The 13,753-nt window shown below is 39.0% G+C and overlaps 1 protein-coding gene across 10 annotated transcripts in view; it reads right to left on the bottom strand.

Moving 5' to 3' along the window:
• The window catches only part of Ubap1 (ubiquitin associated protein 1), a 51,038-nt gene extending 46,940 nt beyond the window's left edge, over positions 1-4,098 (bottom strand). For 2 of the 10 annotated variants that reach the window (XM_078047756.1, XM_005326199.3), the window contains exon 1: positions 3,874-4,097. Coding sequence is in view for 5 of the 10 variants with exons in the window: in XM_078047760.1 (XP_077903886.1) it covers positions 382-489; positions 3,354-3,418 (173 nt within the window). In the remaining 5 variants the exon portion in view is untranslated. Of the gene's footprint in view, positions 1-381; positions 490-3,353; positions 3,710-3,873 lie in introns of those variants that run through there. The other 8 variants (XM_078047758.1, XM_078047760.1, XM_078047753.1 and 5 more) reach the window with 8 other exon arrangements.
• Positions 4,099-13,753: the final 9,655 nt, after the last annotated feature.

Genomic DNA, 13,753 nt, shown 5'->3' with positions numbered 1-13,753 from the left:
TATCTAGCATGCATGAAGCTCTGGGTTCAATCCTTAGCACCACAAAAAGAAAAATAAATAAAGTAATAGAATGACACTGTACACAGCTCATTAAAAAAAAAAAAACCTTACCCAATTTATTTTGTGAAGAATAAAATATTCAGGTATTTATTTCCTCCCAGAATATTAATGACATTTTGAAGTACTAAAATTTCAATGAGCCATTTTCATTCCAGTTACAGTATTTCAGTGAAAACAAGTAGTTTTAAAAGGCATTACTTTGTAACCACTACTTATACTTTATGGCCCTGTGACCATTCCATAGCTCATGTGCAGCATGAGCACTCAAATCAGACAGATCTAAATTCAAATTCTATCATTTTACAGCTATAAACTTAGTACTTGGTCTGGGGATGTGGTTCAAGAGGTAACGCGCTCGCCCGGCATGCATGCGGCCTGGATTCGATCCTCAGCACCACACACAGACAAAGATGTTGTGTCCGCCGAAAACTAAAAAATAAATATTAAAATTCATTCTCTCTCTCTCTCTCTCTCTCTCAAAAAAAAAACTTAGTTACTCCACTTCTCTGATCCTCAGATTCCTCAAAACATTATATATATATATGTATGTATGTATATATATATATATATATATATATATGTATATAAAATAATCAACCTACTTCCCCCTCAAACTGTTAAGGATTAAGTGAGATTATGTAGTGTTACTGGTAATTAATATATACCCAGGATTAGCACCTTCCCTCTTGTCCCTCACCTGGGAATCAAACCCAAGGTCTCAAGCATGCTAAGCAAGCACTCTTCCATTGAGCTACATCCCACAGGCCTTACTCTCCGCAGAAAAATACTTTCCCCCACCTTGGGTTGTACTGGGGATTCACTAAGGGACACTCTACCACTCAGCTACATCTTTAGCCCTTTTTATTTTGAGGGGCAGTCTCACTAAATTGCCTAGGCTGGCCTCAAATTTGGGATTCTTCTACCTCAGTTTCCCATGGCACCAGAATTACAGGCATACACCACTATGTCCAGATCAAAAATATTATTATTATATTCAAGTTATTTCCATTATTACAGGAAACTGTACACTACATACTACTGTTGGAAAAGCAAAACATTGTATTCTTTTTCTAACTGAAAGTACTTTTCCCATAAGAAATTCTCAGTGACTCACTGTCTCGGTGTGACTGCCTGCTCCCCATTAGTGTACTGTCCCTTTATAATAAATCTCTTTATTCTGCTACTCATTAAAAAAAAAAAAAAAAAAAGAGCCTAGAGTTGTGGTACTGGCCAATAATCCCAAAGGCTGAGGCAGGAGGATCACAAGTTCAAAGCCACTCTCTCAAAAAAAAAAATTTTTTAAAGGGCTGGCAATGTATTTCACTGGTAAAATACACCTGCATCCCATTATCATTTTCTACAAAATATCTTTAAAAAAAAAAAAAGATGGATCTTTAATTTCCATGCTGTGTGGGAAACAAAATCAAAGTGATTTCTAATTTTCTTTTCACTCTATGATTCTAAGAAAAACTTAATGTTGTAAACAATCATTTCTTAGAGAAATGCATTTCTTTTTTTATTGGTGCATTATAGTTATATATCATGATGGGATTTACTACTATATATTCATACATGCACAATATAATTTGGCCCATATTACTCCCTAGTCTTTCTCCTTTCCCTCCTCATCTCCCGTCCCCTAACCCTTTCCTCTACTGATCTCCCTTTGAATTTCATGAGACACCTACACACACACCTTTCTTTTCCTTTGCCCTCTCTAGCTTCCACAAGAAAGAAAACATATGACCCTTGATCTTCTGAGTTTGACTTATTTCACTTAATATAATGGTCTCTAATGAGAAATACATTTCTGGAGAAAGACTACTTAAAGAAAACCACCTGACTAATGATCAATGAATGGTATCCTTTTTTCTGATCAGTTTATGGGGGAAAATATTAGTTTATGTTGAAATATCTACATTTGAACAGTCATAATGCATTCAACACTACAACAAGAAAAACAAGAATACTGGTATGTACACTGGGGGAGTTATGCTAATTCAAATTACTTGAAAAGAATTTTAGTCACTAAATTAAACTTACAGGACTCTCCTTTTAAACACCTTAAGTAAAGAGGACAAAAGAAAAGACACACAAGATAAAGTGAAGCTGCCAGTCAAAAAAGTGCACTAACAACCATTGATGAGACTTGTCTACAGACCTAATATTATCTTATCAGAGTACTGTTACTACCTTTTTCAAAGTAAAAAGAAATATCAGACCAGGCATGGTGGTACATGCCAGTAATCCCAGTAACCCAAGAGGCAGAAGGTCACAAATTAAGAGGAAAGTATGGTCAATTAAGCAATACCCTATTTCAAAATTTTTAAAAAACAAGGGTGGAGGATGTAGATACAAGTTAGAATGCTCCTGTGTTCAATCCCTTGGTACTGCAAAAATAATGATAATGTGTTACAAACATAAAACATGTTATAAAGTAGTAATGAATCTTAAATACTAAGCAAAAGACATTCAAGACATTTGTATATACATATACTTAATTTTCCTCCTTTGCTTTCATTTCTAACACTCCCCCCACTCCAAAGAAGCCACAGTGTGGTTAATAAGTTATCTGCTGTGCTGTAAGAGATGCTCACTAGAGAAACATTAATTTTCTAACTTCCCACTTCCATAATTACAATGACTCATTAATGAAGCACACAGTAGGCATTCAATAAATAAGAAACTGAATAAAATAGTCCGAAGCAAAATTTAATTTATAAAATTCTTGTTTTAATATAAAATTCTACTTTGATGAAAACACTGTAATTGTTTTAGACTTTGGACATTTCACATTCTTTCCTATAGGATAAAATAAAAATTTTCAGTTTAACTAGGTTGGGACGTTAACTATAAAAAGCTATCTGTCCCTGAGAACTAAGTTTCTTTTTCCCCCCCACCATCAAATCTAATAAAATTAAGCAGAGAAATATCCATCACATCTATTCAAATTCTCAGATACTAATAATGAGAACTGAGGAAAGAGATAAAGCATTACAATGTAAGGTTAGCACAGAAGATGTTTAGTAAGTAAATTACCAAATCTGGTTTTGCTGCACTCCTTGGTGTCTAAAGACTCTCAAAATGTTAATCCAGTTTAACAGAAAGTCTATTTTTACGTCCAGCCATAACTTTTAAAACCTTAGTCTGTAAACAATTACATGTAGCAAGAACACAAAGGTCAGAGATCACAGATATAAATCAAATAAGCGAACTGTAACTTGGTGTCACAAGAAAGATTTGGGGCTGTTCAGATAAATCTCCACCAGCGAAACAAACAAAAAAGGTAATACCTGGAGAAGACCAGACGATGCCAAAGATATACCCAAAAAACACTCAACCCTGGTCTGGTCTCCATTTCTCCCTAATCTCACTGCCTCACAGATATCTAAATCTACACATTTCCAGCTCACCCGCAACTCCCCAGCGCTCAGCTTCTTTACTAAAACCTAGATCCCTCTCCCCAACATTTTCTAGTTCCCACCGAGTTCTCCCTTTAACCCGATACGTGTCCAATACGCCCATCTTTCTAGTAGAGTATTAGTGCTCGTAATCCGAACTCATTTTCCCACATCTCTTCTGCCCTCCTCCCCTTTAACTCTCGTCCCGTCACTCCGACCCTTCTCCCAGAATCCTCCTAAGTCTCGGATCTCGGTCTAACCCCTTCTCCCTCCCACCCATTAACTCCAGTTCCTTTCACCCCGCAGGGCCTCCAGTCTTTCCCCAGGTTTCCTCCTCGGTAGGTCGCTCAGTACCGGCCCCCTCCCCCCAACTCCGCCCCTCTTTCCTCCACCCCCAGAGAGGCCCCCTCACCTGAACGCTGCTGCCGCCGCCGTCCCAAAAGCCGAAAGGTTCTGGCGCCAGCCGACCTCCCAGGCTCAGTCCCCCCTAAGTTTCCGACGCCCCTAGGGAAAGCGAAAGACACCACTTCCAACTCTGCCTGCCCCGGGCCAGGCCTTAGCCACCGCCAGTACCTCGGCCGCCATGTTGAAGTCCTACTTCCCTCCTCCTCCCCTTCACCGCTCCTCCCCTTTGGGCGTCCGACGTCATGTCGCCGCGCTCCACCCGCCGGGACCAATGGGAGGAGCCGACGGTGACGTAACTAATCTCTTTTTCTAGAGCTGAGCTACTCCCGCAACCTAGAGCTTTGAAATTGGAATGGATGAGCTGTGCTGACCCCAAGGAGAAGGAAAAATAGAAGGGTCACTAAGAGGGTAAGATTTATTAAAGCGGAGAGCCCAAGAACATAGACTCGCTAAAGGTGCACAAAGACGTAGCAGTGAGTCCTACTTGAAAATCAAAACGTCTAACTTCTCTTCTGGGTCAGCAAGTCATACTCTCTCTGGGCCTCATTTTTCTCTATAAATGAATAAACTAGAAAATGACCACTAAATCTCTCTCCAAGGGCTGAGAATGTAGGTCAGTGATATAGTACTTGCTTAACATGCGCAAAGCCCTGGGTTCAATCCCCAGTACCACAAATACAAAAGAATAAATCTATCTCTAGTTTTGACTTTCAATGAGTTTAAACCAGATAATCCAATCCCAAGCCTTCACTGCCTTCTATATTTTTTTGCATGTCTGCTAGAATTAGGTGCAAGGATGATTCATATCTGAATAAAATGAATCTTTGTTCTCAAAATTTTCTAATCAAAGGGAGAAATAGAAACATAAATAGTTAAATCCAGTAAAAGTGTCACAGGTGCTGGGATCAAACCCAGGACCCTGTGCATGCTAGACAAACTCTTTACCACTGAATTTCATCCCAGCCCCCATTTTTGCCTTGAAAAATTTACTTCTGCCTAAGGGATTAGGAAAGATTTACATCACTACTCCGGGTGCAGAAGGCATATGTTCACTCCCATGTCTACTTCTCCAGTGTATTTTTTTCTCCAGAACTTAAATAGCAGAGAAGATAATATTTGTAAGAATGCGCAACTTTAACTCTGGATGCAGCATTCCAGAAAGGAGGGTCAAAGTGAGCACAGGACAACAATTCTGAATTATCTGCTTACTTAGTTAAGCAGATAATGGTCAGGCACAAATTTGTGAAAAGAACAGTGAGCTGAGTAAACTTTTTAAAATTTTTTTTGTTGTTGGGCCTTTATTACTTTATTCATATGCAGTACTGAGAATCAAACCTAGTGCCTCACACATGCTAAGCAAGTGCTCTACCATTGAGCCACAACCCCAGCTCAAGCTGAGTAAACTTTTCATCATTAGAATTAAAATGATAGCAGGGAATAAAGTAGATTATTGGTAGACTTATATTGAGTAAAATATTCACACCTGAACTAAATCAGAAGCAGTGGGTGATGGAGACTAGTTGATAAACTGGAGGGAAATCTGGGAGCTAGACTCAACTAGATTTAGAAATGTACAATATAGGGGCTGGTGTTGTAGCTCAGTGGCAGAACACTTGCCTAGTATGTATGAGGCACTGGGTTCGGTTCTCAGCACCACATATAAGTAAAAAATAAAATAAAGATCTATTGACAATGAAAAAAAAATTTTAATGTGCAATATAAGGGGAAAAGGTGATGTTTTGAGGGTCCTTTATTAACAGAAACAAGAATCACCTGGAACTGAAGTAGAGCCTTGCTTAGGTAAGGGAAATAATGAGTTCACACTGAGATTAAGATAATGGCAGAACTTTCTGGAGGGATGTAAAAGAGGGAATATGAGCCTGGAAATCAGGATAAAGGTAAGGAATAAATGTGTACTATATTGGTACTCCTTGAACAAATAGACTTTACTCATTCATTCAATAAATACTTATTGAGTATCTTTACTATACCAGTCACTGTTCTCAGCACTGGGGGTATGACAACGTAATAAAGCAAATTAAAAATATCCATGTTCTGGGCTGGGGATGTGGCTCAAGCGGTAGCGCGCTCACCTGGCATGCATGCGGCCCAGGTTCACTCCTCAGCACCACATACAAACAAAGATGTTGTGTCCGCCGAAAACTAAAATATAAATATTAAAATCTCAATCTCTCTCTCTCTCTCTCTCTCTCTCTCTCTCTCAAAAAAAAAATCCATGTTATTATAGGAACTCTTCTTCTAGAGGAAGATAGCTAATAGATAAAAATGAGGCTCAAGCGATAACGCGCTCGCCTGGCATGCACAGGATGCTGGGTTCAATCCTCAGCACCACATAAAATAAAATAAAGATTTTGTGTCCACCGAAAACTGAAAAATAAATATTAAAAAATTCTCTCTCTCTCTTTAAAAAAAATGATGAATGCTAGGAAGAATAAAACAAGGGAAATGAGAGAAAATATTCATGGTTGAAATTTAGAAATGGTGACAAGGCCTCACTGGAAAGGTAGCATCTAAATAAAGATCTGAAAGATGCCAGATGCTGTGTCGCATGCCTATAATCCCAACGGCACAGGAGGCTAAGATAGAAGGATTGCAAAGTTAAAGCCAGTCTCAGCAACTTAGCAAGGCTCTAAGCAACTTAGTGAGACCCTATCCCAAAATAAGAAATAAGAAATGGCTGGGGATGTGGCACGGTGGTTAAATGTCCCTGGGTTTAAAAAAAAAAAAAAAATGTCTCCAGTACAAAAAAAGAAAGAAAGAAAGGAAAAACCCTGGAAGATGTAAAGAAATGAACCATGCAAATATCTAGAAGATAATACCAGGGCAAGGGAACAGCAAGTATAAAAGGCCCTGAGGTAGAAGATCACCTCTTATGATATAGGAACAGTGAGTAAACTGGAATGGAGTGAGCAAAGAGTATAATGAGAGATGAAGTCAGAGAGATAACAGCTAGCTAAAGCAAATAAAGTCTGGTAGATCATTTTAAGAATTTTTTTTCCTGAGACTAGATCTCACACAGTTGTCTAGGGTATCCTCAAACTAATAATTGTCCTGCCTCAGGGAGGAGTTGGATTAAGACCTATGCCATCAGAAGTGTAGGGATATAGTTAAGTTGTTGAGTGTTTGCCTCACATGCACCACATGGCCCTGGGTTCAATCCCCAGCACCACCACCAAAAAAAAAAAAAAAACAGACCTAAGTCACCATGCCCAGCTATCCTAAGGATTTTGACTTTTACTTATTTGTGTATTTTGTTTTGGTACTGGGTATTGAACCAAAGGGCCCTTAAACACTAAGCCATATCCCCAGTCCTTTTTGTTTTTATTTTTTAATTTGAGACAGGTTCTTGCTACATTGCTAAGACTAACTTCAAACTTGCAATCCTCCTGACTCAGCCTCTGGAGTCACTGGAATTACAAGTGGTCGCCCCTGTGCCTGGCTTGATTTTTACTTTAAATAAGACAAAAGCCACAGGAGATTTGAGCAGAGAAGGGACAAGGTCCAAATTTTTTACAGGATCACGGTTATCATTTAGATGAGGTATCCCTCAAAAACTCATGTGTAAGTCAATGCAACAAAGTTTAGAGGTGAAATGATTGAGTTATGAGAGCCTTAACCTAAGTGCATTAATCCGCTGATATGAATTAACTGGGTGGCAACTGTAGGCAGGTAGGGCGTGACTAAAAGAAATAGGTCACTGGGGGCGTGCCTTTAGGGTTTACATTTTGTTCCTGAGGAGCCAAATTCTCTGCTTCCTGGTGACTGTGGTCTGAGTTGCTTTCCTCTACCACACCCTTCTGTCATGATGTTCTGCCTCACCTCTGGCTCAGAGCTATGGAGTTGGCTGTCTGTACACACTGAGACCCCTAAAACTTTGAGCCAAATAAAATTTTCTTCCTCTAATTATTCTTGTTGAGTCTTTTTGGTTGTAGAGATGAAAAAGCTGACTAGAACAATCACTGTATTTTATTTGTTTTATTTTTTTATGTGGTGGCAGGATCAACCCAGTCTAGTCACTACATTGAGATTAAAATAAAGAGGTGGAAAAGTGGAAGAAAGGCCATCTTTATTACTGTAGTAATCCAGGCAAGAGATGCATGCATTCTACCACTGAGTAGAATGCTGAATGAGTGGAAAATCCAAAGGGAATTAGGTAAGGGAAATAATGAGTTCACACTGAGATTAAGATAATGGCAGAACTTATCTTAAATTGGCTGAATGAGTGGAAAATCCGAAGGTAGCTCAGTGGTAGAGCACTTGCCTAGCATACATAAGACCTAGTATGATGAGTGCTGAGATTATAGAAGTGCACAACCTTCCCATACTGAAAATATATATGTATATATATTCATATATTCTGAAGGTAGGACTCTGGAACATTGACAAATAGAGCAAGAGAAGAGAAAAAGATGGAGAAGTAGTGGCTACAGAGCAAGAGAAGAGAAAAAATAAAGAAGTAGTGGCTGCAGAATCAGAAAAGAAATCAGAAGACTTTTGTGCCAGGAAGAAATAGGACAGAAAAAAAAAAAAATCTCAGAAGCCAATCCAGTGCCTCTCAGAGACCAAGGACGAGACTCCCCCACAAGACAGGGACTTTCTGAGATTCCCTATCAGCCTATGTTTCCTGATCCAATAATTTTTCCTTTTCTGCCTTCTTGCTTTAAGTGAGAATCAGGCTGCTAAGTACCCCCACCACCCTCTATGGGCATTGCCTATCTTTAAGAAATGGAAAGGAAGTGCGAGTAGGGGGTATAGCTCAGTAATAAAGCATATGCTTAGCATGCAACAAGATCCTGGGTTCAATCCCCAGCACCAAACAGAAAAAGAAAATGGGGACATTTCCCTAGGAAAACAAATACCAGCCAGATGTTGTGGTACATACCTATAATCTCAGCTACTCAGAGGCTAAGGCAGAAGGATTACAACCCTGTCTCAAAAAATTAAAAGTCTGAGGTAGAGTGCCCTTGGGTTGAATTTCTAGTATTGGAAAAAAAAAAAAACTCTTGGCCTTCCTACAAGGGATTCATACTTCTTCAGTTTTTAGTTGTGAATCTCAGGTAACTCACCTGGAACCAGAAGAGACTGAAGAAAATGTCAAGTCCTCTTCTGCTGCTGCTGACCTTCAATAGCACTTCATACCAAGGGACACCAGCTTATATCCCTTCCTTTTTCTCACTTTATTTCCCCTCCTTTCATATACTATGCAGTTGAGATGTCTAAGGAAAGAGATATGAAAGACAGACAAGTACCTGTAGTCTTTAATTCATATTTCCATCCAGCATTCACTAAGTCCTACCATGTGCCAGGCACTGTGCATGAGTCTACAAAGATACTGTTACAAAGGTCCAATGAGGGGTTATACACATGAATAGATAGTGATGGTATCTGACAAAAAAATCTCATGAGCTCCCTAAGTAGCATAATTCATGCACAAGGACTAAGGAGAAGTAGTTCAGGCAGACTTGAGAAAACAAGGGAGACTTCATGAAAAAATTGAAGCATTTAAGTTAGGCTTAAAGGACAAGAAGAATGAAGGGTGTCCAGTGTAGTCTAAGCAAAGACATGGATACAGGAAAGTTTTAGGAAAATTCAGAATCAGTAAGTAGAACAAAGGATATATGTAGAATAGTAGAGGGAGATAAGGTTGGAGAAACCAGGAGGGAAGTGGGAGGAGGGTTGGCTTGGGTTTAACAGTTCTAAGTCTATAAATACAGTCACTGGAATCCTTGGCAAAGGCATCTTTTATCTGAAGAAAACTAAGAGAAAAGTCAGAATTAATTCTTAGAACCTTGAAGGTCAAGTTGAAACCTTGTGCCCTTCCCCCAGAAGCTTACAGTTACAATGAAGGATTCAGATCTCTGGTCACCTCTGAAGTTCTTTCCAATTCTAAGACCTACATGATGACCATCATATGAAGTTGAAATTACTCTGATGACTATGAATAGATAAAGATGACTTTACATCCAGAAGAATGAAGATATAAACACACACACACACACACACACACACACACACACACACACACACAAAGTGATTCTAGGCTAGACCTAGTGGCTCAAGCTTGTAATTCCAGCTGCTCAGGAAACTAAGCCAGGAGGATTATAAATTCAAGGTCAGCCTTTACAATTTATAAAGACCCTGTCTCAAAATTTAAAAAAAATAAAAATAACTGAGGATGTGCCTCAGTAGTAGAGCTCCCTAGCTTCAATCCCCAATACTGAAAATGAGAGGACCACTGGTTTAAGTCCTAGAATTCAAGATCAGTAAGCCTGGAGTTCTGATGTCCAAACAGGAGCTAAGCATGTCCCCATTCTCAGCAAAGAGGGGACATAACAGGATTCTGTATTTATCTCTCCGGGCCCTCAACAATTGGTTGGTACTCATCCACACTGAGGGCAATATTCCTCATCTAGTCAACTCAGACTCACATGCTAATATCCTCTGAAAACACCTTCGAAGACACACCCAAAATAATGCCTTTCAGGTTTCTAAGAATTCCATAATCCAGTTAAATTGGCATTTAAAATTAACCATCACAGCTAGGCAAGGTTGTGCACTTCTATAATCTCAGCGACTCAGGAGGATATCACATGTTTGAGGCCAGCGTCAGCACTTTAGCAAGACCCTGTCTCAAAAAGAACTGGAGGGGAGCGGGGATAGTAGAGGATAGGAAAGGCAGCAGAATACAACAGACACTAGTATGGCAGTATGTAAAAACGTGGATGTGTAACAGATGTGATTCTGCAATCTGTATACGGGGTAAAAATGGGAGTTCATAACCCACTTGAATCAAATGTATGAAATATGATATATCAAGAGCTTTGTAATGTTTTGAACAACTAATAAAAAAAAAAAGAACTGGAGATGCAGTCCTGCATTCAGTAGTACCCCCCCAACCCCCTCCCTTTCCCTTGGGGAAAAAAAAATCACAGCCAAGGATGGTGACACACACCTATGATTCCCAATGAATTCAGGAGGCTAAGACAGGAGGATTGCAAGTCCCAGGCCAGCCTTGGCAATGTAGTGAGACCCTATCTCAAAAAAAAAAAAAAAAGAAAGGTGGTGGGAGGGTTTGCTAGGATATAGGTCTGTGGTAGAGCACCACTGGGTTCAATATCCAGTAGCAGGAAAAAAAAATTGTCTAATCATAACACTGAATTCAGAAGCCTTAAAGGAAATAGTTGGCATATACAAAGTGAAAAAATAAACTAGAAGAAAATATTTGCAGGACTGGGGATGCAGCTCAGTAGTAGTAGAGTGCTAGCTTAGCATGTTCCAGGCCCTGGGTTTTTTTCCTCAACACCAGAAAAAAAAAATATTTATAACCTATGTAACAGAAAAAGGGTTAATTTTCCCAATATACAAAAGGCACCTACATATTAACAGTAGAATGACTCAGTAGAAGAGAAAGAATGGATGTAGCTTGTCAAGAAACAGATTACTGGGCTGGGATTGTGGCTCAGTGGTAGAGTGCTTGCCTAGCATGCATGGGGCCCTAGGTTCGATCCTCAGCACTACATAAAAAATAAATGAATGGAATAAAAGTATTGTGTCCAACTACAACTAAAAAAATAAATATTAAAAAAAATTTTAAAAAAGAAGCAGATTACCAAAGAAGAAACACATATGTGTGTGGATATTACCTATAGAGATATCTGTTTGTGCACAGATAAAAGACTGAAAGGCTACACACCAATCTATCATGGCTTTAGAGAGAATAGAACTTGACTAGAGTAAGGTAGGTGGCAGGATCTGGCACCAAGAAAGGAGGGGAAATGGCAACCATGTAGGAGATGTAGTTCCTGCTGGAACATTTTGGACATTTCCCAGACAAAAGAGAGGAAGAACTACATTGACTTCTGTCTTCCTCACCTTCAGTCTTCTGCCAGTGCCTCCATAGCTCAATCAGATAGTACACGTCCATTTGGCAAAGGAGCTGAAGGATGTTGAAGAGGAGCAGAGAATGGGTATGAAAACAAGATGCAGTAACCTCTAAAAAGATACTGACTAGGGCCAAGATATAATTCAGTGATAGAGCACTTGCCTAGCAAGAAGACCTGGATTTAATTCCACAGTAACACACACAAAAAAAAAGAGAAAAATTTATTGGGTAGTTCATAGTTAGTGAGATGCAGAACTAGATATGAAAGATAAGAGAAAACCTAGTAAAAGAAAGGGGGGTAAAAAGGAAGCCTAGAAAGAACCATTTCCTGTGAAATGGTTAAGAGTAATTAATTTTATTAATTTTTTGTAAATGGAGTAAGTAGATTGTCCTGATAGTAGGACAAAATACTCATCTGTAGAATTTCATTAAGATTAATATAACAAGGTCTACTATACACCAAGCCCTGTGCTGCCAAGGAACAAAGGTCAAACAAGACTAGGTTTCAGCAATCAAGAATCTCAGGAGGAAGCACATAAACACACAATTATATTAGAGTTAAATAATCTCAGTGAGCTCCAAGACAAGGCCAGCCATTAGACTAAATTATGTCTTTGTACATGACAGAAAAATCTACATTTGAGTAGATTCAATGCCAGGGTATACGACTTCACTAGCTGACTGCAACCGGATTTCAGTCCTCTCAGGACCCTTCAGTCAGGCATTTTTGTGCAGAGGACAAAGTGCACATCCCTAGCTGCCTTGCTTGAGGGAGAAGAGACTAGCATCTATGGAAGTGGGGTGGAGTTATCCTATGATTACCTGCTCCTGGACAGCAGGAAGTTCTGGGAATCCAGCCTCCCATCCCAGAACATTATGAGAGACCTCAAAGGTTACTTTTGCTTCTAATGCCTCTAATTGTGACAAGAAGTTGGCAAAGAAAACTCCCAGAAATTTGGAAAGGCTCTTTTGGAAGGAAAAATAGACAGTGTTTACAGATATGCTTTGGTTCTCCTATTAGGGCGAACGACAGATGTTTTCTTCTGGTTTCCAATACAGGATTAGATCTAAAAGTCTCCTTTGCCCAAAGATAGTGAAATATTGAGCTGAGGTTGTGACTCAGTGGTAGAGCACTCACATAGCATGTGAGAGGCACTGGGTTCAATTCTCAGCATACATATAAATAATAAAGGCCCACTGTCAATTAAAAATATTTTTTAAAAAAAGATAGTGAAATGTCACTATACAGTTAAGTATAAATACATGGGTTAATGAATCCTGTACCAAGTGAACAAAATTTTATTTGATGCTATGTGAATGCCAGGTTTGGAGTTACCATTCTAGTCTTAAGTCATGTAACTTAATATCTACCGGTTTTCAATAAAAAAGATTGACTGAATAATCCACTATGACAATATTATGCAGCCATTAAAAAGGATGTTATATAAAGATATAATTTGAGCTGGGGTGTAGGTTATGAGGTCAATCTCATGTACCACACACACACAAAAAAAGACAAAATTATATACAGAGTGAGAAGATCAGTGGTTGCCAGGGATTGAAGAAGTGGGCTGAATAGATGAAGTATAGGGTATTTGAGGGCAGTTTAATTATTCTACCTGATACTGCAACTAAATGTGTGATATTATGCATTTGTGTAAATCCATAGAACTATATAACACAAAGATAGAACTTTAAACTATGGATTTAAGCTAATGTTAAATAAAAGTGCAGGAGGCCATTAGTTTGGATGAACTCCTATCATAAGCCCCAGACTAAAAACCAAAGTAGTCACTCAGGCATAGTGGTGCATACCTGTATCCCAGTGAATCAGGAGGCTGAGGCAAGAGGATTGCAGGTTCAAGGTCAACCTCTGCAATTTAGAGACATCCTATCTCAAAATAAAAAATAAAGCCAGGCATGGTAGTGCATTTCTATAATCCCAGCAATTCAGATGGCTGAGACTGGAAAACTGTTAATTCAA

Source organism: Ictidomys tridecemlineatus, chromosome 4 (genome assembly GCF_052094955.1).
Source record: "Ictidomys tridecemlineatus isolate mIctTri1 chromosome 4, mIctTri1.hap1, whole genome shotgun sequence".
NCBI classification, from domain to species: domain Eukaryota; kingdom Metazoa; phylum Chordata; class Mammalia; order Rodentia; family Sciuridae; genus Ictidomys; species Ictidomys tridecemlineatus.
The sequence above is the reverse complement of the archived record's forward strand: the minus strand, read 5'-3'. Positions and strand labels throughout refer to the sequence as shown.